The sequence below is a fragment of the Grampus griseus genome (genome assembly GCF_964374135.1).
Source record: "Grampus griseus genome assembly, chromosome: 19".
Taxonomy (NCBI): domain Eukaryota; kingdom Metazoa; phylum Chordata; class Mammalia; order Artiodactyla; family Delphinidae; genus Grampus; species Grampus griseus.
The window spans coordinates 54,389,229-54,416,886 of NC_139013.1; the positions used below are offsets into that span (position 1 = coordinate 54,389,229).

Consider the following 27,658-nt stretch of genomic DNA (forward strand, 5'->3'; position numbering starts at 1 on the left):
TTCTGACCACACAAGACACATCACAATCCTGCCATCTCCTCTCTATCTCCAATCCAGGGCCTCTCCACTCCCCTCACGAGCTACAGCACCAGGGCCACTGGGAAACCCAGGTTCGAATCCCAGCTCTGCCACCTTCCAGCTGGATGGCCTCAGGTGAATCACTGAGACTCTCTGAGCCTCAGTTTCCATAAAATGGGGATGCCAACAGCACCTATTTCTATCTTTCTTTCTTTCTTTCTTTCTTTTTTTTGCCACACTGTGAGGCTTGTGGGATCTTAGTTCCCCGACCAGCGATCGAACCTTGCCCCCTGCATTGGGAGCTCGGAGTCTTAACCACTGGACTGCCAGGGAAGTCCCAAACAGCACCTATTTCTGACGGTTATTGCTAAAGCTTAAACAAGCTACGGAATGAGAATACGCCAGCCCCTAATAGCTCCGTGAATGCCGATTCCATCTGAATACGACAACCGCCTTTGTTTTTCCAGTAAAGTGAGAAGCTTTATAAGACCAATCAGACAGCCTTGTTTTTTGAAAAACAAAAAACCCATTTATTTCTGTAAACCGTTTTGAGTGCAGATGCTCTTCACGACCCCAACACAGCACAGACTTCCCCCAACGAAATGAACAAGGAAAAGAGAAAAAGAATGCTACCAAACGTGCTCACAAAGAACCAAGCCAATCTCATCTTTCTCTGAAAAAAAGAAAACCCTTTTGCCGGCGTGGTGCTACCAAGGATTAAAACCACCTACTTTCTGGTCCCGAGAGGCCGGGGCTCCTGCTGTACATGCTCTGTCCCCCGCTGTCCTTGCCGTCGGGCAGAGGACCGACTGGACCTCAATTCCCATCCCGCACCCCGGGCCTCTCTCCCTAATGCCCTCACCACTTGGGGAGCCTGGGAAGTGAACCCTGAAGGGCTCCTCCTGTTGAATCTGGACTTAGACCTTTGTCCCCACTCCACACCATCGTGAGATTTTGATCAAGAGGGTGGGAAAGGGGCCACTTCAGACCGGTGGCAAAGCCAGGCAACTTTTAAGGCAAAATTTCTCTCTTCTCTTTCGGTCTGAGTCAGCCCTGCACATCTCTGATGGAGCCTGGAGCTTAGGCAACTTGGGATGGGGGGATGGGGACTCTGGAGCGACTCTCGGGGCGTGTGAGCCTGGCCAGCGGGACATGTGTGTGCTTGTGGAGGCCGCCGTCGAGGGCACAGCTGCCTCCTCAGCGGGAAGCACGCAGGCGCCGAGGAAAACCAGGATAGCAGCCATGGCCCGGGCGCCACAAGCAACACGAGGTTGGTGGGTAAGGCCGGGCAGGCTACTTGTGCCGTCAGTGAAATACCAGGAGAGGGTCACCAGGGGAGGCACCTCCGATCTGATGATGTGTGTGCCCTCGGCATCAACATGATTTTTCTTTAGAACAAGAAAGGGGGGAAAGAAAGAAAAAAAGAGAAAAGAAAGATGTTCCATGAGCTTCGTGGGCTAGGACGCGGCAGGGGCACAAGGGAAGCGGGGAGGGGAGCTGGGTTTCGGACGGGGTGCTGGGCGCTGCCTCTCATGGCGTCTCCTCTCCCTGGCGGGCTGGTGGCTGAGGCCGTGGGCCCCTCGCCCGGGGAGCAGGCAGATGACTTTGGCAAGGGGCGGGGCGCGGGGGCTACTCCGTCTGGGCGTCGTAGTTGGCTCCGCCCGCCTTCTTGAGCTCGTTCCTGATGAAATCGTCCTCCAGCTCCCTCCGGTCGCTGATCACAAACTCTTTGGCGAAATTCTGCCGGAACAAAATAGAACACAGAGTTCCCGTTAAAAAGGAGGGGACGGGAAAAAAATAAATAAATAAAAATAAAAATATATAAAAAAAAGAGGGGACGGGATCTGAGCATGGCTCAGGCAACACACCAGGAAGTCTTGGCACCTAAAACGCTAAGAAGTGATCAAAATGAAAATCTGGTGGCAGAATGGTTTGGCAGGGGAAGAAAAAACAAACCCAAAAATAACGTGACCAGAGATCAGGAAATGGGTAAAGTCGAGATACTGTGCAGCTCCAAGACCAAGGGGATGGGCCAAGGTCAGGTCTGGGTTCGGATTCCGGCTCTGTCGTTCTCCAGCTGTGTGGCCTTGGGCAAGTTCTTTCAACTCTCTGTGCCTCAGTTTCCTCATCTGTGAAAACCCATCTTCTCAACAGAAGAGGAGATTGGAAAGGTAGGCAGGTCAGCTGGTAAATGTTTAATGCCAGGCTCTCTCAAAAGAGGGGTGGTGGCGGGGTGATTTGTAGCTTTTACGTGTTTCCAGGGTGTATATATTCACGTGATATCTGATTACAAGCTATCAACAGGGGACCAGTATGTGGGGCTGGGAAGAGATACATGACTGGATGTCACAGGCTGGTACAAGGTAGCTTCAAGCTCCCCTGTCACAGTGATGCAGGGCCTCTGGTCCCAGGCCTGAGTGATCAGCACAGACACTGAAGGCACTAAAGGATGTACTGGGCTCTTCGGCCACACTCAGCTACTGGAAGGCAGGGAGTCTGTCTCCATACATTCAAGAAAAACCATGCCGTGTGACGGGGCTACAATGAGAGCAAATGGAGGCAGTCACTGTGCCCTCTTAGGGCACACATTTCAACCATAAAACCCCACAGGCCTGGCACACGTGGGGCTCTTATAAATGCCCGTGGCATGAATGAGTGACACAGGTGATCTGGCTTAGCAGGTAACCCTGAAGCATGAAGAATCTAGAGTTATTTTAATACATAAGACTTCCATAAACAAGGAAAATTTCAGGATGGTGACAGGTAAAAATACAGAGAGGGCTCCCCTGGTGGCGCAGTGGTTGAGAGTCCGCCTGCCGATGCAGGGGACACGGGTTCGTGCCCCGGTCTGGGAAGATCCCACATGCCGCGGAGCGGCTGGGCCCGTGAGCCATGGCCGCTGAGCCTGCGCGTCCGGAGCCTGTGCTCCGCAACGGGAGAGGCCACAACAGTGAGAGGCCCGCGTACCGCAAAAAAAAAAAGAGTCCACAAGGAAATAATGTAAACAATTACCACTATTTACAAAGCACCTATGGGTACCGGACACTGCCACACATTAGCAAACTTAATTCTTAAAACCTTTAGTACGGTATTCCTAGATAGGTACCCAAGAGAAATGAAAGCATATGTCCACACAAACACTTGCAAACACAAATGTTCATGGCAACATTATTCATAACAACCAAAAAGTAGAAGCAACCCAAATGCCCATCGAGACATGAATGGGTAAACAAAACATGGTCTATCCATACAATGGAATATTATTCAGTCATAAAAAGGAATGAGGTAGTGACACAGGTTACAACAGGGATGAACTTCAAAACCATTATGCTCAGTGAGAGAAACCGGACATGAAAGACCACATATTGTATGATTCCACTTATATGAAATGTCCAGAAAAGGCAAATCCAGAGAGACAGAAAGTAGATTCATGGTTTCTAGGAGCTAGAGATTGCAACAGAAAATAATGGAAATGTGCTGAAAGTGGATTGCGGTGATAGCTGCACAACTCTGTAAATTCACTTTAAAAAAATCACTGAATTGTAGACTTAGGATGAGTTAATTTTGTGGTATGTAAGTTATACCTCAATAAAGCTGTTTTTTTAAAAATCCTATAAAACGATCAATATTATTTCCATTGTGAAGATGAGAAAACAAAGGCCGGAGATTATGACACCTGCCCAAAGTCACACAGCTAGTAGGTACAGCCGACTCTAAAGCTGGACTTCTTAAAAGTGTCACCATCCCCTTTAGGAGTGATGAAAATATTTTGGAGTTAGATAGAGGTGGTGTCTGCACAACATTTGTGAGGTACTAAACGCCACTGAGTTGTGTATTTTTAAATGGTGGTGAATTTTATGTTATGTGAATTTCACCTCAATTTTTTTTTCACCTCAATTTTTTAAAAAACAAGAGAAAGGAAAAAAAGGAGAATGACTAAACCAGGAGCACTCCCAAGATCAAGTTTTACAATATTAAGACGAAACGTTCGCCATGCCAAACCACTAAGAATACTAACAGGAAGGAGGAAATGGGAGGTTAATATTTATCAGGTACCTATTATGTACCAGGTGCAGGCTCACACATTTTCTCACTTAATCCTCCCTCAGTATATTAGCTTTTTTTTTAAAGATAAGATCCTAAGGCCGGGCTTGGAGAGATTGTGTAACTAGCCCAGATGACCAAACATCCTTTCAACCCTTTCTACTCCCAGCCTGCCATGCTGTGCTGCTAAGCGTCTGTATAAGTCATCAGCACACCACTGAACACAGCAGAATGGCAGAGCCAGAAAGGGGAACCCAGAAGTAATGTGTTTCTCAAGCTGAGCCCCAGTGGCAGGGGGAGGGGCGAAGAGCAGACCAGAAGGAGGAAGCCCACAGCTCGAGACGCCTATAGAAGGAAGTCCAAAGTTCCTCTGCCCTGTGGTAGCTATATATGGCAATCTAGAGAAACAAGAACACTCACGCTTGTGTCTGTTAGCCATTAGACAACTTAGATTAAAAGAAGTTTGATAAGATCTCAGAAATCCACAATGAAAGTGCACATAGATCACAATTCACCTGCAACCCACAGGTATATGGGAAATCGAATCATAGCCAGCAGGAGCAAACCAGGATAGCAGAACCCAGTGAAACATAACAATAAATGTAAATGAACAAAATTACCTTAAAAAAATAGCTATGTCTCAAAGTGCAAAAAAAAGCAGCCCCAAACCCTATATACCTGAGAATCTGAGACGTTTAAAACCAAAAGATTTGCCAAAAAATGATTCTTTCAAACAAAAGTACAGAGAAAAGCAACCTCACCCATCCCCACTATAGGAACCAGCCCCTGCCCTCCAGAGGGCAGGCAGGAGGGGGCCGGCCACGTGGATGTGGTCCCAGCAGGCCTGGTGGGCCTCCTCCACCACCGGATGCTGGGGGGTCAGAGGCTTCAAAGGGGAGCCGATGCTTCCCCTCAGGGTGTGGACTCTGCAGAAAGTCCCGCAAAGGTCTGAGTCAGCCTCAACCCAACTCAAAATGACTGTACACTCCTCCACCTCTGTTCCTGCCAGGGTTCTCACAGAGCAGGCCTTCGACGTGGCAAGGGAGATGCCACCACCTCTGTGGAGTGGGCTTAAGTGTGAGTTTTCCAAAAGAGGCAGAAACAGAGCGAAAACAGCTCTGTGCACAGCCAGACTTTGATGTGGGAGCAACACCTGGGAGCTGAGGGGCCTGCATGGACTTGCCCGTGCTGAAAACCACAAAGAACACATCTGCACAAAGCTGGGCCACCTCCCCGCCACGCTCACACCTCTGCTCTCAGCCACTGTCCCTGGCATCCTCCAGGCAACACCTCCTGGGGCAGAGGCAGGCCACACGAGGGCTGCAAGATGAGGGGGGAGGCAAGTCCTTTCTCCAGAAAGGAGACCGGCAGGGCCCAGAGCAATGCTAATACGTAGGGAATTTTAAATTTTCTAGTAGCCACACTGAAAACAAGTAACAGGTGACATTCATTGTAATAGTATTTGATCTAACTCTATACCCAAAATATTGCCATCGTAACAGGTAATCAATACATGAAACCATCAGTGAAACGTCTACAGTTTGCGCTCCGTACTAAATCTTGGAAAACCAGCGTGTACTTTGCGCATAGGCACGGCACACAGCAGTATGACAAGCCAGACTTCACGTGCTCTGCAGCCACACGTGGCTGGTGGCAGCCCAGGTCTAGATAGAACAGGCAAGAACCTGAGAGAACAATGTGCTCAGTCAAGGAGAATCATTAACCATAAGATATTGGAGCCGATCTGAGTGGGGGAGGGGGAGCCTTTGGGGACGGCACAGGGAGAGTGCGCAATGTTCCGACTTGATCTGGGTAGTAGTTTCATGGGTACGTACAAAAATTCAAAATTTTTAAATTCAAACATTTATCAAGCTGGGGGCTTCCCTGGTGGCGCAGTGGTTGAGAGTCCGCCTGCCGATGCAGGGGACGCGGGTTCGTGCCCTGGTCCGGGAAGATCCCGCATGCCGCGGAGCGGCTGGGCCCGTGAGCCATGGCCGCTGAGTCTGCGCGTCCGGAGCCTGTGCTCCGCGACAGGAGAGGCCACAGCAGTGAGAGGCCCGCGTACCGCAAAAAAAAAGAAAAAAATTATCAAGCTGTACATCTAAGATTCGTGCACTTTCCCCTATGTACATTATACCTTGGTTAACAAAAACAGGTGGGGGGGGGCAGGGGACATTGAGCTGAAAGAGCCTTTGAAACCCTGACATTCACCCCCTTATTTGATAGAGAAGAAGTAGGAGACCCAGAGAGGGGAAACAATTCATCCCGGGGCGCACAGCAGCCTCCCCTCGGGGCCCTGGGGGCAGGTCCTCACTCCTCCGCATGCTCCCTGCTCCAGCCTGTCTGTCCCACCCACGTAAGCATCCGTCATACCCTCAAGGCTACCAAAGCCACATGCCAGAGACTTCAAAGCAAAATATGCCAGTCTGGGGGCACTGTCACCTGTGGTTCTAGAAAGATCTTCATGTCTGGGAACTTGGGGTCCCTGGCTGAGAGCCTCCAGACAGGGTCTCTCCCTTTTCTGCCAGTGCAGGACTTTTCAAAGGAAGAGGCCTCATCCAGCTAAAAAGGACCCCAAGATGGTTTGGAAACACACCAGTCAAGTTCAGGATACATTCTTTCCCTGTGACTTTTCTCAAGTGCATTTAAGTTCATGCTTCAAAGATATAAGATGGACATTGGTCTGCTTCCAAGGAGGGCAATTCTAGGCAAGGACTGGGGTTAGGAATTGGGGCTCTGTACATAGTCAAGAATCTATTAGCAAGGCTGCTTTTAAAAGTGTATAAGTATTTTCCTATCCTTGGTTTTAAATCACTTCATTTTTAAATGGCTCCCAATTGCCTGGGTTCAAAGCCCAGCTTCAGTCCTGAAACGTGCTAGGAGTAGTTTGTGCCAAATACAAATAGGGACAGCTGTCCATACGCATCTCCGGCAGCCTGACCCTCCCCAGAAACTTACCTGCCCCGAGCTTCAGTCTCCTCATCTCCAAGCAGGGACAATAAGAGGACCTACATCCCAGGGCTGGCTGTGATGATCGGATGACTGTGAAGTAGAAGTGCTCCAGAATGATTAGGTAATATTTTAAATGACCCTGAGTTACCTTTGTTCTCAAGATTGTTAGAGGAGTCTGAGCTATAAAGAAGTTTTCTGAAACACTCAGAGCACAGGGAGTGGCTAGTTCCTCTTCTCTCACCCACACTGATTTCTCCATCCCCACTGTTTACTTTTTAATGAAGGGAAGTCTGGAGAATTCCTCGGAATAAGCAAGGTAGTGACATTGGCTCTCCCGGCCCTTGCAGAGAGAAGACGGCAAATTCAGCTGCTCGTCCAAAAGCTGTGCGTGGGATTAGCCACAGGAGGACAGAGAAGAAGCCTGTTGGGGTAGGAGTGTGTCTGGTCTTCCACCTAGAACATTAGGACCATGGTGGGTTGCTACCCTATGCAGAGAATATGGGTGCTGGGAAGGTCTGGGAAGAAAAAATGAGTGGGAGTCTTTGACAGTTAAGTTTGTGATGCCAGCAATGGACATTTCTACAAGGCAGGCCCGGGGAGGAAAGGTGACCTTCGTTGTATCCAAAGACAATGAGAGCTAATGCAATTCGTTCTTGCAATAAACACGTGTTTACTGAACACCTATTATACGCCAGACACTCTCCTAGGCCATGGGAAGTCAAAATCTGGTACTTACAGGTCCCTCTGAGAGTCTAAGAGCAGAGAAAGAGAACCAGGGGGCTCTAAAATGTCCCGAAGGAAGCCATCAATGGCTCTGGGCCCTGGTTTCCACCTCCGTGAAAGAAGAGGGCTTTCTTCTTTCATAGGTTCTAGAAGGCAGGTTCGGCCAGCCCTTTCCCCACCAGCCATCTGTGGATTTGCACCTGAGCCTCCAGAGCATGTGGGACAACGTTCCACCTTGGACACAAGAATCAAGGAGCAACGGGGGAAACCGGCACAGAACTGTCAACTTGGGGATTAGAGCGTGGCTTTCGAAAAGGAGGCCTCGTGCTAGTAAACTCTTGCCAAAAAACGGGGGATGGAACCTCCCCTCCCACATGTGTGAAATGGGACAGGGGGTGGATGAGACGCATGCTGGCCACAATATTGTATCTTCTCCCCCAAGTAGGCAAAGATTAATTATAAACCAAAGACCTTGGTCTGCTGAAGAAAAGCAGTTGGTCCCAGCAGCCTGCATCTTGCTAGGAGAAAAGGCACCCTCCAAGGAACACGGGCCTGATGAAAATGCACAGTATCAAACCTGCCAACCCCTCCCGGGTCCCCTACGCCTTCCCTCCTACAACTATTCTACAGCGCCTCAGAGATCAAGGTTTTCAAAATCCTTCCAGCAAGGTGTAATTCACTCAAAAAGAACAGGTTCTCGTAACTGGCGTGAGTCACCACAGACAAGGGAAAAACAAATAGATCAAAATGGTAGGGTCCAGTGTTTGACAGATTCGGGAACACAGGCACCTGCGTCACCACCACGGGGCAGAAATGACACGACCCTATTTCACTAAGGAGAGGACAAAGGACAAGAGAGAGAAATGTGGTGGCATTTCGAGTGGACACAAGGTAACTGCCCAACACAGATGGATGGGGGAAAGCATGATGTCTTATAGCAAGCTGGGGTAGGTTTGCGTCCAAACCTAAAAGGAGCAGCCATCCATATGCCTTGAATCCTGACCCCCGCAGGGCCACCCACCTCTTTAGCATGTGAGTGGCTGCCTGGGTTCTGACACCCCCTGCTTTCCTGACCACGGACATTTCCAGAAGCCCTGACTCCATTCCGCCTGATTTCTGACTACGGCTCCATCTAGACCAGGGACGGTAAGAATGCGGGAAACAAACTCTGCTCGCTTTTCCAGTATCCATGGCAGACATCACTAATCAATCCTGGCACTTTCCCCACTGGGTCCAGACTTAACCTCAAAATCCTTAACCCAGACCTCCAAACAGCCCCTGCCATGGATCACTCGGCAAACGATATTAAATCCATGTTTAGGGCTTCAATTGCTGCCTGGCTGAAATTGTGCTTAGCATTTCTCGTTCCTCAGTGACACCCACTTTGGGGACTTTTTCCCAAAGGAATAATTCAACAGAATTTTTTAAAAATTATAACACACATACTCACAGATGTTCATTGTCAGTAAATACCAGACTGCTTCCACTTTTCAACAGAAGTTGGGTAAATAAGTAGTATTTACACTGAACACTTCATACATAGCAGACACTTATGATACAGTATTTTACTTAATTTTTACAATTCCATGAGTTTAGATATTATCATCCCCAATTTTCAGAGGATGCTGAAACTCAAGGAAGTAAAGTAGCCGGCAAAATGTCGCACACGTGGTGAGTGGTGGGGCTGGGACCGAAACCCGTGTCTAACTCCACGCCAAGGTCTTTACCAGGAGAGTGAACACACACACACACACACGTACATGTAATCGCATATTCACTAACAGAATAGTATTCAGCCATTAAAATTATGAAAACTGAAAGCATTTATGAAATGTTACATGAAAGGACACACTGTACCACTGCTGTGATTAATCCCGTTTGTAATAACATGTACCACGAGGCCAGGGCTCCAGGGGAATTAGCAGAAATCGCTGAGTGCCTGATCATCATTTAGGTCCTTAATTTTGTCCGAACCATTTTTCAAAACCACACCACCCTGGGAGAAACCACCAAGGGGGAGAAAACAGAGAGCCTGGAGCTTGTTCTGGGAAGGTCTTTCAAAAGGCAGGATGTCGAGGGACAAACTATGACAAGGACGAACGTGGGGTTGGTCCATGCAAGGGAAGACAACGAGGGAGGGAAAATCTGAAAGACAAACGTAGAGAGTGTAGGCAGCCTTCAGCCCCGACAAGCTCCATGGGGTGTGCACGCCACACACGGAGACCTGTCTGGACTCAGCGTTTGGGCTCCTTCAGTAAAGACCTGCACACACTCTAAACTGGCATCCCCAGAGCATGGAAACTGTCTGCTGTTGACAGTGTGGGGAATCACTGTGTGGACATCAGGAGGCCAGCTGGCGGGGGGCAACCAGGCAGGCACCACGCCAAGGCCAGCTGGCCGAGGTCTGGGACCCATCTGGGGTTCAGTGATGGGCACCCGGCCACAGCACCCTGGCAGGGCAGGCTTGTGCAAGCGGCTTCCATTTACGTGCTGGGCTCAGGGCTTGGGCGTCTTCCTCTCCCAAGGGCTTTTAACCTCCTGGTAGCAGGAGCATAGAACCAGGTTCCCCACTGCCCTTCCCACTACTAAAGCGGTCTCTGAGCCCCACCAGCTGGCTTCTGTCTTGACACTCACCTTGGCTTGAGGACTCACCCCTCCCAGCCTCAGCTTCCTCATCTGTATATTGGGTGTATAATGGCACCTGCCCCTCCACACATGATCCCTGGCTCCACCATTCACAGGTCGCTTGGGAGCTTTGTGTTTGTGTTACATAAAGGACACAAGCATGGGAAAGCCCCCTTGCCCGAGCCCAGGCCCAGGTGAAACGCATCAGCACAAGAGGCCCTTTCTGGTTCTGAGAAGAATAAAGGGCCTTTCCACAAACCAAGGGCTTGAAGAAGCATAAAACTCCCTGTAAAAACAAACAGCTGAAACCCTTTAAAGATGGATGAAGCCCAAAGCTGGTCACCCGAGGGCCAGGCAGCAACTAATGCTTTGCAAGGGGGAGCAGCAGCCCCGTAAATCTCATGACACAGAAGTGTGTGGGCTCTCCCGGCTGACCCAACCAGCTCTCAACTCTGCTTTTCACTGACACAAAGCAGAGCCTTTGGAAATTCCAATCCACCCCCAAATCCCTCCCTGAGTGTAAATGGCTTCCACAATTTAATTCAGCCCAAAGAGCAGTTACTGAACATTTACTAGCTTCTGTCCTAGGAATACACCAAGAATAAGACACAGACTACAGCCTAGGTGAACAGATCTGTTTCTTCACTTTTTAGCACCTGTTTAGTACTTTTCTAGGTTTGAGAAATACAAATTAAGCGGCCATGGTCCCTGCCCTTGAGATTAGTTTCTAGGGTCACTTAATTATAATTCATGGAATTTGGGTCATAGTATCATACAAACAGATAAAGGAGCAATTAATTCTGATTGAGGCTGGTAGGAGAATGGGGTAAAGAAGGGTTTTGAAGGATGAATAGGAGTTCATCGGTCACTAAAAGGAGAAACCTTTCACATCCTTTACTTTCCTTTAATCCTTCCAACAGCTCTATGAAATTTTACAGTCTCTTTTTCCTAAGTGAGAACAGAGTCTAGAGATAAAGTTACTTGCCCGAGGTCCTAGGATGAAAAGTTGCTAGAGCTGGAATATCAACTTGGGTCTCACTCCCCTTAAGCCCATGATCTCTACCATTTGACACAGCAGCATTTTTTAAAAAAAGAAACACTGTGCAATGATGTTCAGTTTCCAGTTTAAAAAAAAAAAAAAAAAAAGGTTCTACCATCAAGGAGCTTGAGAACCAGATCAGTAAATTTAAAAAATAAATGTAAGAGGTTTGTTTCCTGCAGAACTTCTCAGAGCCTTCTCAGAGTGCTAGAGGACTTTGGGAAACATTCAGTGGGGTGAAGTGACAGAGTCAGGGCCCCAGGGGCCAGTCTACAAGCACAGGGGACATTGGGCAACTTCCCCAACTTCCCCGGGCCCCAGTCTCCTCATCTATAAAGTGGGGATAATGACAGAACTGTCCTTGTTGTGAAGAAGAAATCATTTTAATGTGTGGAAAGTCCTTGAAAGTGCCAGGCATGTGGTAGCGGCACAGTAAAACTCTTGTTATTAATATTACTACCATATTGGTACACAAATACGACCCTCCTGGAGGAGAGTTAGGACATCTGGTCCTGGCTCTGGGGGTGGAGGGGCTCCGGAATGTAAGCCAGCCCTGATCCTGGGGTTTAGAGGCCATGAGGATACACTACACTGATGATTCCATGCAGTCACTGACATGCCCATCCTTCCCACCTCTACTTCTCCTTGGAGGAAACACTCCCCGCCGTTCTTTTCCCAGTGCTGAAAGCTGAGATCTACCTCTGGTTACTTGGCTCCGTGAGCATTCGTATGATGTTAAAAAATACAAAACAGATAAAAGGACCGCGTGAACAAAGTGATTCCGCAAGGCCAGCACAACGCTTCATCGACCGAGTCTGCTCTAAAGCAAGACAGCCTGGCCCAGCGCGGGCAGGTCTCTAACGGGGGGTGACTGCATCGCCCCGGTCATCCCACAGAGGCGCCGGAACAATGGGACGGGTGTTGTGTTGATGACGGCTGTGACGACGCAGCCGCGCACCCTGTCCACTCAGCACATTCCCAGGGCTCGAGTCCGGCTGTCACCATGGCCCAGCCCAGCACCCGTCACTGCCCGTGGCCTTGCTGGTCTTGTCTTGTTTTCCACCAGCCACAGATGCAGCTCAGCATCTCAGCCCGGCTCTGAACACAGACTAAAGAGACCCAGAATCAAACCTCCTGATTTTTCACTCCTCTGGGCTCCAGCCCCAGGCCTGCTGCTTGGTAGCCATGGGTTCGGGGCAAATCCTATCACTGCTCTGGGTTAGGGTTAGGGTTAAGGTTAGGATGAAGGTTAGGGCTCCCCTTGCTGATGCACCTATGTGCAGGCCCCAGGCTGGAACCTGAAGGAGTCTGGATTGTTTGAAGTCAGCAAGGGTGGGTGAGGGTCAGGACCTTCCTGTGTTGCTGATGGATGTGACTTTGATCCAAGCCATCTGCAAGACAGTCAGGCAGGATGGCTCAACAGTAAGATTCATGCCTTGTGTCCCGGGCTCAGCACGCGGACCTATCGGCTCCCAGGGAAACACTCCACAACCTAGAAAGCTGTGCATCGTGGTGCTGTCTAAGCAGGACAGCTGGGAGTCATAAGAGCCGCACTTCCAGGCCTCTACCAGAGATAGTTCTAAGCGCTTTCCGTATAGCTGCTCATTTAATCCCCACAACAACCGCAAGAGGCAGACACTATACCAGCCCAGTTTTAGCCATCAGGGGAGTGAAGCCCAGAGGACAGCAACTTGCCCAAGGCCATACAGTAAATGGCCGGGCTGAAATCTGAACTCACCCCATCTGGCTCAAACGGCTATACCCCAGACCACTGCACTACAAACTCTCTTTGTCCGACAAAGCGGAGTATGGTTCATTTAAATGTAATATGCTGTCGTAAACGAACTACCCCATAAAAAATGAAACAATTTCAGAATAAATCAAAACAGGATACGACACAGCAGGTCAAGTCATCCAACTCATTTTTAAGTGGGGAAACTGAGGCCCAGGAAGGGAGAGAGACTTGCCCACAGGCAGGCAGGTGGCGTAAAGACCCACTCCTCTGGATTTCAATGTCTCTACATTAATTTACATGGTCTACGTCTCATACAAAGCCTAAGGATGTGGGTACATTAGTTTTATTATTACAAAAACCAAGGGTTATGAGTAATCTTACACTAAAACTCAATCCATTTATTCTTCACATGGAAACGGTGGTAAAAGGCATCTAGGGATGTGATCCTGTCCCCAAGACACGGAATCCAGAAAGGTCCATCTGGAGACCCTTAGAGAACATCTGTTCTGAGTCTCCATTAAGCAGAGAGGACAACTGACACACCAGATCAGCATGATTTCGGTGACTGTCAGAAAATACCATTATGCCAGTAATATCGACCCCTTTGTAACATTAATGGCTGTATTTGCAACTGTAGTATAAATGTGAGGTCTTGTAATGGCTTCGGGTAATAAACCTTTTTAAATGCAGAGGTGAAAAATGTGAAAGGTAATGGTCAAAATATCACATTGCACCTGCAGTTCAAGATACAGTCGTCATCGTCGTTGCCGTCTGTTCCCCCCCACCCCCACCACCACCGGAGGGGACGTTTGTGCTTTTCATCTACCAGCATCCCTTTCTTTTAACAATCGGAGCTGCCAATCATGGGACCCCACCTGCCTGGTCCACGGGATGTGCCAACTGGATCATTTTAAGGGAATGATTGACACTGAGGGAGGGGGGCTCTCTCTTCCCCTGGGATCAAGACCGGGAAGAACCACCATGCCTGGACCATTTCTCCCGCTGCACAGAGGCCACCTGAGGACAAATCCAGGGGAAAGAGAAAAGAGAAACGAAAGGAAGATACTGCTTCAGCCCTGGATCCAGCCACCACTAAAGCTGGCAACCCCTGCGCTTCCCAGTTCAGAGAGCCAAGCAATTCCCCTTTTTGCTGCAATGTATTTGAGTTTGCAGACAAATGAATTATAACCAATACTCCCAATTGAGGTTACCAAAGAATCGTATTTCCCCAAATCACCCTCTTAACCCACTGAGCCAAATTGAGAAGAGTTCTAGATATATAAAGAACTCTGCAGACTGCTAATAGGTTCAGGGTTTCCTTTGGGGGGGTGATAAAAAAAAGTTCTGGAACTTTCCGGACGATGGTGATGATCGCCCAACACTGCAAACGTACTTCACGCCACTGAACCGTACACCAAAAGGGCTAACATTTCATGTTACTGTATTTCACCACAATCTTAAAAATGGAAAGAAAACAGGAGCATTGCAAGATTCAGAAGACTGCCACCACTGGACACATGTCAGCAACCATCTTCTCCCTGTGTGCCCTGTTCCCCTGGCTGGCCAACAAGAGGGCTAAGTGTGGAGGGCGGAGTCCAGCAGGAGACCTTCGGACTTGGACATGCATTCTTTTGCATTTTCCATTCTGTTGCCATAAAGGAGATCCTTGAAAGCTGGTTAAGCATTAAAACCCCCAACTGGGCTTCCCTGGTGGCGCAGTGGTTGAGAGTCCGCCTGCCGATGCAGGGGACACGGGTCCGTGCCCCGGTCTGGGAGGATCCCACGTGCCGCGGAGCGGCTGGGCGCGTGAGCCATGGCCGCTGAGCCTGCGCGTCCGGAGCCTGTGCTCCGCAACGGGAGAGGCCACAACAGTGAGAGGCCCACGTACCGCAAAAAAAAAAAAAAAAAAAAGTGGAAGCAACTCAAGAGGTCAACAGCAGGGGGATTTTCAGTACCTCACGGTGGAAATGGGACGCTCAGCCGCCAGAAAAACCTTCATTACAAAGACTCTGAGGCCACATAATTTATGTAATTATGTTATGTTAGAAAAAAAAAAAAGAAGAAGAAGAAGAAGCTGATTAGGGCGTGATTCACAGGCTGTGACCAAGCAATGCCAAGAGGTAGGTGAGCTTCCCCGCAGAACTCGTAGCGAAGATGGAAAAATAAACCGTAAAAATGGAATGATAGGAAAATTTTTTCCTATTATTATTTTTTAAATAAAAGTTTTATTTGGGGATAGTTGAGGATTTACAGAAAAGTGGCAAGAGACAATACCAAGAGTTCCCATGTACCCCACCGGTCATTTTGACAATTGTTAACATCTTATGTTACGGTGCCACATCTCTCACAGCTAAGAAGCCAACACTGGTACGTGACTACTAAACTAAACCCCAGGCTTCATTCCGATTTCACCAGTTTTTCTGTTCCAGGATCCAATCCAGGACACCACATTGCACACAGCCGATTTCTGTGTGTGTGTGTTTTGGTTTTGGTTTTTTTACAATGCAACGGCTTCCTTTTGTATATTCACAGATACGTGCAACCATCACCACAGATTTTAGAATATTTCATCACGTCAAAAAGAAGCCCCATACCCGCGGTGGGCGGTAGCTATACCACGTCCCCTTCATGGGTTTTAGGAAATTGTTTTGCAAACTGGAGAATCCTTTGGTAAGGAGAAAACTATCTCCCCTTCACCTCTCTTCCCCAGTTTATCTTTCTGGAATCTGGATTTTATTTTTCTCAGCATGACCCAGTGTCCCAGCCCCAGATGAATCACTTAGTGTCAATTTTTGTTATGTCCAGAATGGAAAAAAAAAACTTTAAAATGGGGAGCTCTACAGGTAGAACTGTTTAGAAGCTCAGAGACAAAACCAAGGGTACACGCACCTTTTCCTCCTCCTCTCCGTCTCATAGGGACACAGGAGTAAGTCAGTCATGACCAACGCCCAGTGCCCAGACTAGGCATCTCTGCCACTGTTGATATAGCCTTTGTCATCCTATGGCCATCAAAGTCATCATAAAACCCCTGCTGGTGCCCATAAGGTTGACATTTATTCATTCACCAAGTGCTATTGAGCACCTACTGTGTGCTAGACACCATTCAGAGAGCACTCGTGAATTCTCCCATTGGGTCCTCATGGCCACAGTTGGAAGTCATCCATCACCCAATCAGGAAGCGGTGCCACTTGGTCATCCCTCCAACCCCTTCTCCGTGAGCCACCTGCCCCCCCCCCCTGCAGAGGTAGACACCAGCCACCCCTTCTCCGTGAGCCACCTGCCCCGCCCCCCCCCGCAGAGGCAGACACCAGCCACCACGTTTCTAGTATTTGATGGTCAGGATCACAAATGCGGCTACCACCCCAGAAAGCAATTTGGGGTACATCTCACCAGTGGTGCTAGTGGTCCAGAAATGTAGCACGACACGTTCAAAGTCACAGACCAAGGAGCCCAGCCCAGCCCCTCGTGTCCCTGCTGGATGGTGACCCTTTGTGGGATGTGACCAGCACCCTTCCCCGCCCAGAGACCCTACAAGAACACAAGGACAGTTACCTGCACCACCTCCTTCACCAGGGTCTTGTCCGTGCCGGTCTTGGCGCGCTGCAGCCCGCTGACATTCTCGCCGATCCACGTGATGAGGGCAAACTTGGATCTCTTGCTCATCGCGTCCCCGGTGGTGAAGCGCACGAAGGCAAACAATCGGACGTCATCTGCACCAACGGCAAAGGGAGGGCACGGTGCTCGGTTAAAACACCCCAAACCCACATCCCCAGCAGGGGCTCTGAGCCACAAGGGTGCCCAGAGCCACATGGCAAGAGCCAACATTCCCTCACTCAGTCTCGACAACAGTGCCACAGGCTGGGATGCCCATTTCACAGATGGAAAGTGGAGGCACAGAAGGGCCATGGGACACTCCCAAGGCTGCACAGGCAGATGGAGGCCAGGCCTCTCTGGCTGCCATGCCTGCGACCCTCCCCTCCCCCATACAGTCAAGGCTCAAATTCTGAATCTGATTTAGGGAACAGAAGTTCGTCGACTCTTTTTAATCCCAAATCTTTGAGGCCCTATTTGGAACAGCAAAGCCACACGGTGGAGAGATGGGAACTGGGCTGGGGTGGGGAGGAGAGGAGGAAACAAAGACGGTGGCCCTTGTTCTGGTCTGGGATATAGCTCTGGGCCCACTGGGCATGGCTAGCTTATGGCCAGACAATTAGGCCAATAAAGAATTCTGGGGCTTCCCTGGTGGCGCAGTGGTTAAGAATCTGCCTGCCAATGCAGGGAACACGGGTTCGATCCCTGGTCCGGGAAGATCCCACATGCTGTGGAGCAACTAAGCCCGTGCGCCACAACTACTGAGCCTACGCTCTAGAGACCACAAGCCACAACTACTGAGCCCGCATGCCACAACTACTGAAGCCTGTGCGCTTAGAGCTCGTGCTCCAAAATGAAGAGTAGCCCCCGCTCGCCGCAATTAGAAAAAACCCGCGGGCAGCAATGAAGACCCAATGCAGCCAAAAATAAATAAATAAAAATAAATTAATTTAAAAAAAAAGAATTCTGAGTATTTTTCCACTGGGTATGTGATGCTTGTTATATGGTATATGTTTGTTTTTATTAAAATGACTCTGGGGGCTATCCTGGCTGATGGATCCACATTTAAGTCTGTGTCATTGCCACACCAGTAATCTCATCACCATCACTTCAGAATCTCTTTCATAGGACATTGTGCTAAGTTCCCCCATCCTCCGCTGCTCTGCATCCCCCAGATATCAGCTGGTATTCTTGAGTTTTTAAAGTGACGTGTGTGTGTGTGTGTGTGTGTGTGTGTGTGTGTGTGTCCACCTAGGTACTCTAGTCATTAGGGGCTGGGTCATTCTTCGTGCTGAGCGGCATCCTGGCCTTCACACACACACACACACCCGCCGCCCTGCCAACTAGGACAATCAACAACGCCTCCAGCCATTGCCCAACGTCCCCAGGGGCGCAGAACCGCCCGCAGGTGAGAACAAATTCTAGACATACTTTGTGTCCCCATTTAATCAGGACCCCTTTGTGTTTTCCACCAAAATCCTGCACGTTTTGTTGAGGGCATCACATATCCTTACTCAGATTAATGCCTAAATAGTTCACATGTCAATTAAAGTTATCGGTGAAATCTCATTCCACCCTCCCCCAACCCCCCCCCCCCACCCCGTGATGGCTGGTACGCGGGATGCTGCTGGTTTGGGGACATGCATCTTGTACCTGCCGCTTCATTCAGCTCATATTCTCAAATGGCTTTTCGTCGCTGGCTTTAGGATTTCTCAGCGACCCAATGACCCATCGAGCTGCGTTTCCCAAGCATTGTCTGAATCACCTGGGATCTCGCTAAAATGCAGATTCTGATTCGGCAGGTTGGGGATAGGGCCCCAGGGTCTGCATTCCTAACTAGCTCCCAGGTGATACTGATGCTGGTCAAAGGTTCACACTTTGAGGTTTTATGGCTTTTTTTTTTTTAAATCAAGGAGTCTTTCTTCCTAGAATCATTCCCGGTGTCTCCCTGCCGAATCCCACCAAAGTAAAGGTTCTCACCAAGATCCAAGGCCACCAGCCCTCTCAGTGTAACTGAGACACAGTCTGCACTGGCTGGTTAGTACCTCAAAGCATGAGCTCATCCTGACAACAAGCTATGCTGTCTAAGGGGGAACCATCTGACCGGGGAGCTGAGACACAGCCCTGGCAGGCCACGGACTCCTGATCGAACGCCCCATGTGGGCATTTCTTAAAGGAAACATCATAATCGCCATTCACGCTGGCACAGCGCCTTTCGGTTTACGGGTCAGTATTCATTGGGTCTTTATGAGGATTCTGGGAGGTGGGCCGTGGGGTCGGGGGGCATCGTTGTCACCCTCATCAACATCCAGACAACCGTTTGGTAGATGAGGCTGGGAGGTTGCGTGATGTGCCCAAGGTAACATGCCAAGGACAGAGCCAGCCTGAAGCCAAGGGCTAGGACATCTCGGGTGTGTCTGCCCAGCCGCCCTGCTTTAGGGGACCACCCCACCCAGCCATGGGAGCCTGGTGGGTGCCCATCCTGGGACCTGACCACGGGGGTCAGGCAGTGAGGACAGACCGGTGTAAGGGACACTTCACAGGCCAAACTGACATGGCTTGGTGACCAACTGGCCGTGGGAAATGAGAAAAGTCCAAGGGCAGGAGGCCATGTGAGCTCTGTCTCTCAGTCCCGGAGGAATCTGACTTAATCCCCAAACATCGGAGCCTCGCTGCCTCACCTGTAAAATGGGGTGATTGTTTTGGTCCTCCCCATTTTTTTTCTTTATTGAGGTAAAAATCACACCACAAAAGTCACCATTTTGGGCTTCCCTGGTGGCGCAGTGGTTGAGAGTCTGCCTGCCGATGCAGGGGACACGGGTTCGTGCCCCGGTCCGGGAAGATCCCACATGCCACGGAGCGGCTGGGCCCGTGAGCCGTGGCCGCCGAGCCTGTGCGTCCGGAGCCTGTGCTCCGCAACGGGAAAGGCCACAACAGTGAGAGGCCCGCGTACCGCCAAAAAAAAAAAAAAAAATTCACCATTTTAACTATTTTAAAGCAGAGAAGTCAGCAGCATTTAGTACATGAAAACTGCTGTGCAATCATGACCACTACCTTATTCCAGAACATCTGCGTCATCCCCACAAGAACCCCCTGCCCACCAGCCATCAGTCCTCACCCCCCTTCCCCCAGCCCTAAGCAACCACTAATCTGCCTTCTGTCTCTGGATTTGCCCGTTCTGGACATTTCTCACAGATGAAACCTACACTATGCGGTCTTTTGTGTCTGGCTTCTCTCACTCAGCATGTTGGCAAGATTCATCCGCGTGGTAGCATGATCTTCACTCCTTTTATGGCTGAATAATATTCCATTGTACGGATGGACCGCATTGTGTTCTGTTCCTCCATGCATGCACTGATGGACACTCGGGATGTTTCCAGATCGGGGTCATTTTATACCTCCCTCCTTCCGTGGCCATGAGGATTCAATAGGATGCTGGCCCGACATGGTAGAACCTTCTCCCCGGAGCCTGAGCTACCAGGCAGAGCTGCGGGTGGAGAGTGAGAACAGGAAATGAGGCTGTCCGGGTTGAGGAACTGAAATTCACGCAGCCACGCACGGCTGGTGCAGGACTTTCGTTCCCGAGCTTTTCCGAGCATCGAGGCCGCTTTTGGAAGCCAGCACACTGTTCCTAGTGTTATTGGAGGAACAGGAGAACCAGCTCCAAAGTGTTTAATTAAATTGCAGTCTTGACTTGAGGGGGAGGCGGGCCACACCTCAGATGCCTCGCGCCTTGTTAAGGCTAAGACAACACCAGCAAAAAGAACTCGCAGTCTGTTTCCATGGCAACCACTCTATTTCCCTTTTCCTCATTGGTCAGCCTGGACTTTTGGGATCCCATGACCACACTTGGATCCCAACAGCCCCATCACTGGCCAAACTCAGTGGGAAAGTTTCAAACCATGTGTCCCAAGTACAGCCCAGGACCTGGCACAAGACAGATATCCGATAAGTCAGTCTCACGCCCACCTCCAAAGACACAGGGAACCTGGCTTTTAAGCCCTTCCAGAACTGCAGGCCAATGTCATTTAAATTATCAAGGCCAGAGAGACTGCTTTCCTGGGTGCCTGTTTGGTGCTTATCTGACAATGCTCTGGCCGAGAAGACTGCTGACGTTTCTGAAAATCCGAGAGTCACGTTTTGCTTACAAATGTCTGCCACTCGGGATTTGGCATGACACTGAAAAGTCAGCTGAAAGTCTGAGATGAAAAACCTGTTGGTCTGAGTGACATTTTCACAGCTGCCCACACAGACCTCTGTCCCCCACACAGCCTGAAGGAGGTCCTAAGCCCATGTGACCTCCAACTAGTCAATGCAGGAGGAAGTTCTCATTTAGTCGCTAACTTCCTTCCTCTGAACAAACAGGGCAGGCCAAACACGGATGTGCACACGGGCACATCACCTGGAAGGCAGAGCTTGACCCCATCACATATGCATATATGAGTGTGTGTGTGTGTGTGTGTGTGTGTGCCTGTGTGCATGTGTGTGCATGTTCGTGCGTGTGTGTGTGTGTGTGTGTGTGTGAATGCATGTGTGGGCACATACACACTAGGATGGCAAAATTGGCCGGAAGAAGTTTGGTACTTGGGGTCACTGTCACCCCTGGGGTGGCGCTTGGTCCCCAGTGGGCCAATGGCACACCTTTCCAGTCTGAGGTTGAAAAGTTGAGGTGCAGCCCTGGACAACCTTGGTGGGGGGCACCCGGGCCCAGGACTCATACCAGGGGACACACACTCTGAGCTCCCTCTGTGAGAGGTCCCAGCACAGCCATCTACACCTGCTGCTCCCTTGACCATTCAGCCTCAACCTTCTGGTCTACAGTATCCAGGTTGAGTCCAAGTTCTGGAATCCATTAGAAACTCATCCCCTCTTCATACCAGCTCTGTGATGAGACCAGATTCCTGAATGCCTCTAAGCCTCAGTTTCCTCATCTGCAAAATGGGTCCAATACCTACCTCACAAGTTCGTTGTGAGGATTCAGTGAAAAAGCAAGAGATGTGAAAGGCTTGCCTGATGGGGATGGTGACTATTTTTCTATCCCTATCTGTCTGGTGAAAATGCCCTCCGAGGTCCACAGTGGCTTCCTAACTGCCAAACCCAACGGGACAGCCTCGAGGACTTCCGTGGAGTTCCAGCGGTTAAGACTCCATGCTCCAAATGCAGGGGGCCCAGATTCGATCCCTGGTCAGGGAACTAAGATCCCGCAAGCTGTGCGGTGCGGTCAAAAAAAAAAAAAAAGTCCCTCCAACAGGACAGGCTCCTTGCCTTCCAGCCTCTGTGCTGGCTTTCTGTATCTGCCAAACTTACGCACACTCTGCTCGGTTTCAAAGTAGGGCCCTCCTAGGCACACACAGTCATGTGGCCACTCGTCCCATGAGTATTTCTTGAGGACCTACTGTGTGTCAAGCACAGTGTCAAGCACTAGGGGCCACAGATAAGACCAACAAGGGTCCTGAAGATGACAGAGGCTGTTTACTAAGCATTTACTACGTGCTAGGCACCGTCCTAAGCACTTACACGTAGCTGCACGTTTTTCTATCCCAACCTCTCTGTCCGGTCAGCACTGCTTCTGATCCCATTTCACAGATGGAGAAATTAAGGCTCAGAGAGGTGAAGTGATAAGAAGCCAGACATTCCCTTTCTCTGCTTACATCTAGAGCAGCAGTTCTCAAAGTGTGGTGCTCAGACCAGCAGCAACAGCATCGCCCAGGTACTCATTAGACTGTGAATTCAGAAACTCTGGGAATAGGGTTTGGGAAGTGAGTTTGAACGAGCCCCTGGGGGATTCTGGTACCTCCAAAGCCCGAGAACCACTGACCTAGAGGAAGAGGTGAGAAGAGAAGATGGGGTTTTCAGCTCAGAGGACCCACTATCCCGTGGCCGGGAAAGGGAGTGAGAAAAAACGTCTCATGGGCAGAAAAGTTGAAGTGCCCAGAGTTTAGCCTCACCCACTTCCTCCCCACCAGCACCTTTTATTTTAAGGAATTGATCGTGTAAAGGAGCTTCCCGTATGGTGTGTCTTCTCAACACTAGAATTTACAGAATTTGAGGCATCTAGGCGTGGTTCCCTGAGCATCTCCCCATCAAAGACCAGCGGGACTGTCCCCGCAGAGTCTCCCCCTTCCCCCGAATCCCACAGCCCAAGACAGAAGAGCAGTATTTAGAGAAAAAGCTGCTGAGCTACGGTACCGGTAATAGGGAGTTTTTCTGTGACCTCTATATGTCTGCTGACATAAGCCATCATTAACAACGATTTCCAAATGCATCACAAAACCACACAGAGCCCCATCTCAGGGGAGCCATCAACCGATGACAAAGCAAGGTTGGGAGCCCCGACCCCAAGGACCATCGACACCACCGCACGCTGCCTTCTGACCTTCGCTGAGGTGGCCCCAATTCGGGACTGTGGCCACCCTCCCCTCCCTCGCTCAGTGAGAGTCTTGTTCATGAAGAGACGGTCCTCAGAGGGCGTTCATAAAACTCCACTCTCAAAGAACTTGACCCTTTGGTTGGTCTGTGAAGCCTCATCACGGGCCAAGGATGGGTTATCAGTGTGAAACAGCTCCTGAACCAGTCAGTCCCACAGCCCTAAGGACCCCTCGGGACCTAGAGACCGCAGGCAGGGCCCACTTGGTTCAAAGTCCGGTTCCTCTTTTCAAAGCTCCTTGCCTTCACTGACTACGTGTAAGTTAATTTGCAGCATAAAGTCATTGTCTGAAAAGTTCTTGGGATACTGGCTGGCAGAACTCTGCTCAGAAACACCGGCAGTGGACTTCCCTGGTGGCGCAGTGGTTAAGAATCCACCTGCCAATTCAGGAGACACGGGTTCGAGCCCTGGTCTGGGAAGATCCCACATGCCGCGGAGCAACTAAGCCCGTGTGCCACAACTACTGAGCCCGCGAGCCACAACTACTGGGTCTGAGCTCTGGAGCCCGTGAGCCACAACTACTGAGCCCACGTGCCTAGAGCCTGTGTTCCACAACAAGAGAAGCCACCGCAATAAGAAGCCCACACACCACAACGAAGAGTAGCCCCCGCTCACCACAACTAGAGAAAGCCCACGTGCAGCAATGAAGACCCAACGCAGCCAAAAAGAAAAAAAAAGAAACGCCGGCAGTGGTCGCTAGGCATTCTCTCCTTTGTAGCCCCTTCCTCCCCCGGCCCTCCTCTATCCTCCTCTCAACCCTGCATTTCCCTCTCTCTCTCCTATCAACTGCCTTTACCACCCCCTCCCCTTCTCCCATCTCTTCCCTCCTCCAGCTCCAGTCTAGGGCTAGAAAGGAGGGAGGGACTTAGGAAAAGAGAGTAGAGGTAAGGCAGGAGGCGGAGGGATATGAAGGAAATAGGATGACGCAAAGAGGGAGAGATGACCACAGAGGGCATGGGAAGAGGGGTGAAGAAAAGAGGGGGGTCAGATTTATCTGGAATCACCAAGGCCACCAGGATGAGCTGCTCTAATAAATTTCCCAAAAACTATAAACGGCACATAATCCCCACCAAGCTCTTAACGACTCCCTGCCCTCTCCCACCCCTCCCACCCACACTTGAAGTCTCCTAAGGCTCAGAATCACTGAGGGACGGATTCTGACTGGTCACAGCCAGTATGCTCACCACGGTGACCCTGACACAGATCCACATTGATCCAGGGGCCCCGCCTTCTCCCAAAAAAGACCCTTGTCTTCCCCTCTGCCTTTTCCCAAAGCTGGCACTGGCTGGAGGATGAAACCCAGAGGAGACAGAGGATCTGCCACGAGTCAAGCAGTGTGAGGTTTCCTCACACGTTTGCAAATGCTCTGAACAATTTTTTTCATTACACACAAAAACACGTACTAGGGGTAGAATAATTAGGAGCACAAACAAGCGAGAAAAAAAAAAAAGCCTCACCACCTAAATAACCTTAGTAAACTCCCTAAGTGGCACCTAAGTAAACCTTTGGGTGCATGTCCTTTGATCTCTTTAGCTGCTTTCATATCTGTCCAATTCCTGTCATATCTCCAGCACAAACCACGGCACCAGCCACATAGTAGGCGCTCAATAAACATCTACTGGTCAACAGAAAGAAAAAAGAGAGAGAGAGAAGTAATCATTTCATAATTTCCATCCAACACCGAACTTCAGAGCAAGACAAAAGAAAGGGGGAAGGAGACAGCAGGAAATTGCCCCAGAGCTGCGCTGAAGCTGCCCTTACCTTATATAGACTCCCTAAGAAGTTATGCAAACAAGGTTCAGTAAGGGAAAAAACAACCCACACTCCAAAAAGCTGAGCTGTCAGCTTCCACCAAGCAAGCTCCCTAGAGCGGGCATGAAAGGAAACAGGAAAGAATTCAAACATCCTGCCGCCTGGGGCAGAGGGACAGCTGGCCGGTTGCCACAGCTGCATCATTTCCAGCAAGTTGCTGATGTGGGAGCCCAGGCAGCGACAGACAAAGACCTGGAAGTGCTAAATGTCCTCCCTCTCTTGGACACGGAGAACAAGGGCTCCATGGATGTGTATACAGTCCTTGCATGTGAGATCACACTGTCTGTACACATTGATTCTTTGTCCCACCCCTTCCTCAAAGCAGTAGACCTCTCAAATGATTCCTTCCTCGTTGCATTTTCGTGGAGTGAATGATCCAGCTTTCCTAGTTTGCCAGAGAACACAAGAAAATGGAGTACAGAATATAGCCAGGGGAAAAGAAAGATGATGACTTTGGTAGAACCCTCAGGGAACGGGCTGATCTGGAGACCCAAATTATCAGGACAGCTAAAGGTTTTCCCTCGGTGACAGAGCACCGTAACTTTTTTTTTAATGACTACTTTTACTTCCTTAAATGGCAGTCAGTGTGTTACATCTGGCTTCACCTTCTGACTTAGAGAACAGTGGCTGTAACCAGTTCCTGGAGGCTCTGAGTACATAATTGCAGCGTTGACAATGAGACACTCCGAAGACACTGAAGGATTCGGTGTCTGATCGCCTGAGCACTGCGGGCCCCGGTGTGCACGGCTCTGCATTCTCGTATCCACTTTTTATAGTTTTGCTGTTTCTTCCATTGCTGTTAGTCATTTGACAAACACTTGTTGACAATTTTTGGTTCAAAGACTTTGCTGAATAAGACACAATATGAACCCTCAAAAAATACACAATCTAGCGGGGCAAATAAGAAAAACTAAGTGTGTGGACACAATGAAGTTAGCACCATAGCCACGAGGCATCACAGGGCATATGGGAACATCAAAGAAAGAAAGAAATTAACTCTTCCTGTGGGGTGGTGATCAGGGCAGCCTTCACAGAGGAGGTGATGTTTGAACTGGGTCTTGAAGGATGACCTAGAGTTCACCCAGCTAACGGGGTAATGAGGAAGAAGGGGGCCCATGTTAACAACTTGAGGGATAGATTCTGACAGAACTCCACAGACAAAAGCACCAGCTTCTGCGGGCAAGTTCAAAATGCCTTCCTCTACCAGTCCCTCTCTCTATCTCTGACTTGCCACAGGCTAGAAGGGCATATAATTAGCTTATTATTACTGTGTGTAAAACAAGAGTTTAAAGGCTCAGAGTGACATCCCTGAGGGCTCCTGCAGTCTGCTCATCCCTCCACCAGGAGGACAGGAATCCTGTTCCCTGTGACATCTGCAGTGCCCACAACGGTGCCTGACACACCGTCCATGCTCAATAAACATTTCTCGAGTAAATGAGGAGCCTCTGCCCATCTTCTTCAGCAGCTCAGAAGCACGTTGGTCCCCAATCCTCAGCTGCGTCACTTCACTGGGAGATGCTATCTTGTAAGAATAAAACCAATCCCCTCCCTGGATTTTAAAGACGTAGATTCTAATGAAGAGACTAGCAGAAATAATCAGACGTGGACAGACAGGTAGCAATTGCCTGGTCTGGACAAATGTGCCTTGGAATTAAAAGCACATGGGAAGGGCAGCCCGAGAACAGGGTGATGGTAGGATTAGCAATGCCTGCCTAACGTGGGGGTTCTCCTCTCCCTTCCCTGCTCACATCACCAAGCATGGGGCCTCAGAGGTGCAAAGCAAACGCCAACCCTCAGCAGCTCAAGAGATCCAGGAAACCCAGGTTCAAGTCCCCACTCTGCCTCTCTCTGCTGTGTGACCAGGGCTCCCTGGCATCCCCTCTCTGATCCCCAATGTTCTGAGCTAGGTGGGGGGGTGGGGGGTTTCTCTGTCCCTGCCTCAGAGCCCCCGAGTGGTGGGGACAGACACACAAGTGGTCTTCATCCCCGTAGCTGTTGACACTCGCAGCCCTGGAGTCTGCCCCCACATTTACAGCTGTGTCAACTCACTCTTTTATTGATTCTCTTAGCTACTAACGCACATGAACATCCAAGACAGACCTTCCGCTTTCCCTTAAGTACCCATGTCCGATGCAACAGTTGCAGGCAATGAAACAACTTCTGGGCACCAGTTTGGTGCCAGGCGCCGAACTGGAAGATGAAAACCCAGCCGTGGGTCCGGTGCTGTGTCTGGCTGTCAATCCTCATCAGAATTATGGAAGGGCTCAGAACTGAACCTGGCACAGAGGCAGCGACACTAAAAACGCCAGACAGTGGTGATGATAAGAATGTGGCTAACTATTTCAGAGCACACGGAGGCAGTGGGAAATGAGAGCCGGGAGACGATCAAGTTCACGTGAGCACGAGGGGCGGGGCTGAGCGTGTCCTGGGCGCGTGGGTTTGGAAAGGGGCCGTGGGGAAAAGCAGGTCTGACATGGAGGGAAAAGTGGCAGGCAGAACCACAAATGTGGACGTGGGAAGGAACGACAGGAAGACCCAAGGCGAAATTCTGCAAAGTCGTAGGACAAAAGACATGGGAATAAAATGCACGCTGTTCAGGCAAAATCAGTCCTCTGACCCCACCTCCCTGCACACGCAAGGCCACCACCCTGCTGGCTTTCTGTCATCCCCCTCACCCCGTTTCTTGTTTTCT

The 27,658-nt window shown here is 49.9% G+C and overlaps 1 protein-coding gene across 1 annotated transcript in view; it reads right to left on the reverse strand.

Annotated features, from left to right (window-relative positions):
• Positions 1-473: 473 nt before the first annotated feature.
• Positions 474-27,658, reverse strand: part of COTL1 (coactosin like F-actin binding protein 1) — a 43,874-nt gene continuing 16,689 nt past the window's right edge. Inside the window, exons 3-4 of the mRNA XM_082677927.1 lie at positions 16,689-16,846; positions 474-1,758 (exon numbers count right to left, since the gene is read on the reverse strand). Of these exons, the coding sequence (XP_082534053.1) occupies positions 1,648-1,758; positions 16,689-16,846 (269 nt within the window). The 3' untranslated portion in view covers positions 474-1,647. The remainder of the gene's footprint in view (positions 1,759-16,688; positions 16,847-27,658) is intronic.